This window comes from Pygoscelis adeliae, unplaced genomic scaffold, assembly GCF_000699105.1.
Source record: "Pygoscelis adeliae isolate BGI_AS28 unplaced genomic scaffold, ASM69910v1 Scaffold302, whole genome shotgun sequence".
NCBI lineage: Eukaryota > Metazoa > Chordata > Aves > Sphenisciformes > Spheniscidae > Pygoscelis > Pygoscelis adeliae.
The window spans coordinates 1,536,819-1,542,609 of NW_008824372.1; the positions used below are offsets into that span (position 1 = coordinate 1,536,819).

At 53.5% G+C, this 5,791-nt stretch overlaps 1 protein-coding gene across 1 annotated transcript in view; it reads right to left on the reverse strand.

The window, feature by feature from the left end:
- The window catches only part of PLXND1 (plexin D1), a 74,658-nt gene that overhangs the window by 15,019 nt on the left and 53,848 nt on the right, over positions 1-5,791 (reverse strand). Inside the window, exons 26-28 of the mRNA XM_009320117.1 lie at positions 4,656-4,802; positions 1,487-1,643; positions 314-417 (exon numbers count right to left, since the gene is read on the reverse strand). Of these exons, the coding sequence (XP_009318392.1) occupies positions 314-417; positions 1,487-1,643; positions 4,656-4,802 (408 nt within the window). The remainder of the gene's footprint in view (positions 1-313; positions 418-1,486; positions 1,644-4,655; positions 4,803-5,791) is intronic.

Below are 5,791 nucleotides of genomic sequence, written 5' to 3' on the forward strand. Positions count from 1 at the left end.
ACGGATCAAGAGCAGAGCGATACTAATCAGCCAAGCTGGTGGCCGTTGGGAATAGGAGCTTTTTTCCCTTCTCTTTCTGTTGTCAGTAATAACTTGTTTTGCATGACGAGTGTTTAATTAGTTTCAGTGTGTTGCAATATTAACAAGCTTCTCGCCAGGGCAGATGTCTATTCCCCGGAAGCTCTCACGGAGCTATGGCAACCTCCCTGCTTGTTCCTGATAATCCTGTTTTTGGAGGGGGAACTGCAGCTTGCCCCTGAGGCCAGGCAGGCTCCAAGGAAGCAAAGCTTTCCTGCAGCACTTGCAGGTTTACCTTGTAGTGTGCTAATGTGTTGAGTTTCTTCCTGCCGTCCTCCACCACCGAGGTGTCATCAAGGTCCCGGAGGATGTAGCTGTCAGTGCTAGTGGCGAACCACTCTGAACACAGAGAAGGGAGAAGTGAGACACCAGCCCGAAGGAGGCACGTGCAGCAGGGTCTGGGGGTCCAGGGACCAGCCACGCAGCGCTGGGGGGCTGCACAGCCCTGCTGCCAAGGCCTCTGGGGCTCTGTGAAACCAGAGCAGATGTTTAGCAATGGCCTCCAGGGTTAGCCCCTGGAGTGGGGATTTCCAGACTAGAGCAGACTTGGATGGAGTTGGGAGAGGTGACAAAGGCTCTGCTCAGAGAGACAGGGAGGAGCACAATTCCCCCTTCCCCTCTCCCGCTCTCGCCCCTGAAGGTCATGTGGGACCTGCCTTGTGGAGCACCAGGCAGGTGAGATGCTGCGTTGGCCTGCACATGGCCACCGACGGTTGGTGGCAGCTCCCCACAGGGCAGAGCTGGTCATGTATCTGTGAGCGGGGGACATGCCACATGTGCCAGCTGAAAGGAGCGGGGGCCCATCACCGCTCCAGCCCAGGGCGTTCTACGGAGACTCGCTCTGGCACTGACTACATTGAACATCACGCCTTGCGACTGCTGCCAGGTAGGGTGCGTCTCCATGGCCCGCTGCATGGCACGGAGGCACCACAGACAGCATGGGTTTCTCTTGCCAGCACGGGGCTTGGATCCTTCTTAAATTTTGGGATAAGAAGTTGGCCTCTGGGTACATAAATGGCAGATCTGAATCTATGGCAGGACAGGAGTCCATGGGCGCAATGATAGCTGCTTATGGAGAGACATGTATTAACGAGGCATGTGCAGGCTCAGCACTGTTTTAGAGGGTACCTGTTCTGGCTTTAAAGGGTGCAAGTCCAAACATCCCTCTGCTCAACTTGGGCTTTCCTAAAGCTTCTTTCCAGTTACATGGCTCCCTCCTGCCCACCAGGATCTGGTCCCATCACTCATTCCTGAAGACCATCCTCAGGAAAAGGCTGCCTTGATGTCTGCCCTCTCATCAATGCTGCTTCACCCATTGCCCTCTGATAAGACACCAAGAGCTACCATGCAACATCAGGTGCTTCATCTAGTTTTAAGGACTGGCTGGTCCAATGCATCCGGTCCTTACCGAGGTCAACATCTTCCACCCTCGGCCACTGGGAGTAGGGGACGTTCTTGCAGAAGGCCTCCAGAATCTTCTCCTTCACTTGGCTGAGTGTGTCTGTGTCCATGGCCCTGACGCTCAGGGAGTCCATCCCACAGCCTTGGAAGGAGACGTTGAGGTTCTGTGGGCAGAGGCTGGGTTAGGGGTGATCTGCCCAGCTCTGCTGGCTCCCAATGACACATGGAGGCTGCTGCGCCTGCACAGCTCTTGCTGGTGCGCTCTGGGCCCCGCACTGCTGGAAATCAGGCTGAACAAAGGCAGTTATCTAGGCTTTACCACTAGTGAAGGGCGCTGATTTATAGCCCTTGGAGTCTGAAGGCCCCGTTTGTTGATGGAGCCAGGAGGACACAGGGAACAACACTGCAACCTCCCTTCACGGCTGCCTTGCTAATGGGCCTTAGCCCTGACATGCAGAGACCACCTCAGGGGTAGAAGGAAAGGTCAGCCCCCATAACCAGTCATGTCCTCAGCTTCTTGGCTCCGACTGGTGACAAATGGGACCGCCAAGGCTCATTGCTCAGCCTCTCCCTGACGCAATGGGTCGAGCTCCTTTGTTTAAATAAGCTTTAAGCACGCCTCAGGCTGGGTCTGCTGCAACACTGGAGTCCACCACCAGCACCACCCAATAACCTGCTTGAGAATGTACTGAACAGCGGGACAAGCAGCTGCAAGGGGCTGCAGGCTGCCACCAACACCAGCTCAGACCTCAGAGATGCCCAGATACTGCTCCAGTCACAGCAGAAAGCTGCAGGGCAATGAGAGTGACTCTTCCTATAAAAAACCCACTCCTCTTTTGGGAGCTGCTGCCACACCAGTCAAGCGAGGAGAGGCAGAGTCCAGGTGCCTCCTTCTTTCGCAAGCTGTGGAGACCCAAACGCTATAAGCATGGCGTCTTCCTCCTGCCCGGGGGCTTTGCTCTGGGTCAGCCTCAGCTCTGCCTCTGCTTGAGTCCTCCACTCCTTGGTGTGCCCGAACCTGGAGGGCAACACTGCGCCTTCATTTAGTGGTGGCTGCAACCCTGAAGCCATCTCACTGCCTGACTGGCAAGCCCAGGGCAGGAAGCTGCAGATGCCAGGAGCATTGCCTGTGCATAAGCACAGTTGCCTCAGACAGACACCTGGTACACGTGAGATTTACGGCTGGGATATTCACAGCCCAGAGGCTTCTTTGGAAACACTGCTTTTAAGTATCAGCAACAGTTATCTAGGCTTTACCACTAGTGAAGGGCGCTGATTTATAGCCCTTGGAGTCTGAAGGCCCCGTTTGTTGATGGAGCCAGGAGGACACAGGGAACAACACTGCAACCTCCCTTCACGGCTGCCTTGCTAATGGGCCTTAGCCCTGACATGCAGAGACCACCTCAGGGGTGGAAGGAAAGGTCAGCCCCCATAACCAGTCATGTCCTCAGCTTCTTGGCTCCGACTGGTGACAAATGGGACCGCCAAGGCTCATTGCTCAGCCTCTCCCTGACGCAATGGGCCGAGCTCCTTTGTTTAAATAAGCTTTAAGCACGCCTCAGGCTGGGTCTGCTGCAACACTGGAGTCCACCACCAGCACCACCCAATAACCTGCTTGAGAATGTACTGAACAGCGGGACAAGCAGCTGCAAGGGGCTGCAGGCTGCCACCAACACCAGCTCAGACCTCAGAGATGCCCAGATACTGCTCCAGTCACAGCAGAAAGCTGCAGGGCAATGAGAGTGACTCTTCCTATAAAAAACCCACTCCTCTTTTGGGAGCTGCTGCCACACCAGTCAAGCGAGGAGAGGCAGAGTCCAGGTGCCTCCTTCTTTCGCAAGCTGTGGAGACCCAAACGCTATAAGCATGGCGTCTTCCTCCTGCCCGGGGGCTTTGCTCTGGGTCAGCCTCAGCTCTGCCTCTGCTTGAGTCCTCCACTCCTTGGTGTGCCCGAACCTGGAGGGCAACACTGCGCCTTCATTTAGTGGTGGCTGCAACCCTGAAGCCATCTCACTGCCTGACTGGCAAGCCCAGGGCAGGAAGCTGCAGATGCCAGGGGCATTGCCTGGGCATAAGCACAGTTGCCTCTTAGACAGAACGCTGGTACACGTTGAGCTTTACGGCTGGGATATTCACAGCCTAGAGGTTTCTTTGCAAACACTGCTTTTAAGTATCAGAATACCGAATTAGCATCCTTGACTATGAGAACAATGTGAATGCACAGATGAAGTCCAATTTTTTCCACAGCATTAAATGAAGATGTTTTTTCACATCGTATACTGTGCACGTGTTTTTTAAAGCAGAGGTTCAGTTACCAGCAATGTGGGGGGGTGCCTGTGAGTTAGCACTAACCCTGCATTGCTCTCCTTCCTCCAACACACCCTGTTCACTTTTGTTTCTCTTCCTGCAAACAAAGTAGGAAGCAGCCACGCTTCCCCTGCTCAGACTTATGAAGTCACCATTTCTGCCGAGAAAGCTAATACTTTGCGCCCTGCTGCTAACCCCTCTTGGTCTGCGCTGTAAATTTACAGGTCAGTTGGTAACAGGAATCTGCAGAGGATGTGGAGCTTGAACCTGCTCTGAGTTACGGTGATGCGCATCTGGGGTAACCCACTGAATTCAGTGAAGCTGCTCCAGATTTATGCCAGGTAATTGAAAGCAGGATTTGACCCAGGCTCTGGAAAGGCGTCTGCTGAGTTCTGTGTCAGGCACCGGAGGGAACCGAGCCCTTCACACGCACAGCCCTCATCTGCCCTGTTCCCACAGGAGGCATTTTGCAGAACCGCTTTTCAGCACCACTCCTGTAACAGCCTGGGCAAAGCCCTCACCCCGGGACTCAGGTTTGCAGCCAGCACCTTCCCACTGCTAGTGAAGATGCTCTTTTGCCGGGAATGGTAAACCTGTTGCTTTAACTCTCTGACTATAACAGAACAAATTTTCTTACCTCCTTCCACCCCTAATCTGAGGTACTTAGGTGACCCACCAAGGGATGGACAAGAAAACAAATACTCGTTACGAGCCTTGTTCTGTAGTCGTGTGCTTAGGCAGCGGCAAGGTGCCTGCGCAGGTGTATAGTTTACGCAGTTATTGCACCTGCACAGGTACCAAATCAGCCACTTGCACAACCACCCTGCCGAAGTACGTGTCCGTCAGACGCCCAGGGTGTAGGTACTCACCCTCGGCTTTGCCTCGATGTTCTCCCTCAGGAGCCACTCCTCATTGAGGGTGTACCTGGCTTTCCCCGTGATGGCATCGATGGACCCTTTGTTAATCTGCTGTTTGATTGCACAGATCAACAGAAAGAAGGGCTCTCCAACGGTCTCCTGGGGGAAGGAAAGAAGACCAAGTAAGCAAACCGGACCTGGTGGCAGTAACTCCTTCCAGCAGTGTGGCAGGGACAGGCTCTGCATGGACACTGAAGGCAAGTGAAAACCCTGGTGTGCCTCCGCACACCTGGAAGCAGGACTAGTCCATGCCAGGTGCTGCGAACCCCTGGCAGGTGCTCAGTGCCATCGCCCACCACCATCTCTTTGAGGCTGCTCAGGAGTTTTCAGACTTGTGGCAATGTGACAGCGCAGATGAAAAAGAGGGCATAACAACCGACAACAGCCACAGGCAATTTTGGGGGAGGGTGAACTGTGATTGTCAGCACCAACATACGCCATCCAACTTCTACAGCAAGTACTGTAGGGCTGTGGATTGCCACCAACAGGCTGTGCCAGCATTTGCTGTCTCACGGACAGAGTGCTCGGGTACTGCTCAGAAGGTAGGGGCATATGTGTAGCTGTGCTGAGTGGGTACGTGCATGCACGATGCTCAGCAAAATACAAATGTGCATTAATTTACATGTGAAATTACACATGAACTTCAGGAAGAATCTGGCATACTCCAGTACAGAGATGTTTCTTGCAATCTGACAGAGCACATACTGTACAACATACTGCACTCAGCAGGACAAGGATAGGGCTGATGTGCACAAAAATCCAGGTCTACAGAGATATTTGGGCACCCAGCTTTCTCATGAAGGTATCAACTGAACCCCCCTTTGCACTGCCTGGTTTGCCATTGAAATCCATGGAAGTGAGCCCACTGCGTGTGCCTGTGGCTCTGGGAACTAGTGTTCATACTTCTCATACCACAGCACAGCCCTGATCACAGCAAAACAGAAAGGATCAGGGTCAACAAGCTGTTCCCATGCGACAGCAAGCAAACACACCATTTAACTCCTTACATTCATCAGACTTCGTCTTACAGGAGAGAGGTGAATTGTGACGCTGCTGCAATGAAAACAAAAAACATAACAGGGACCAGC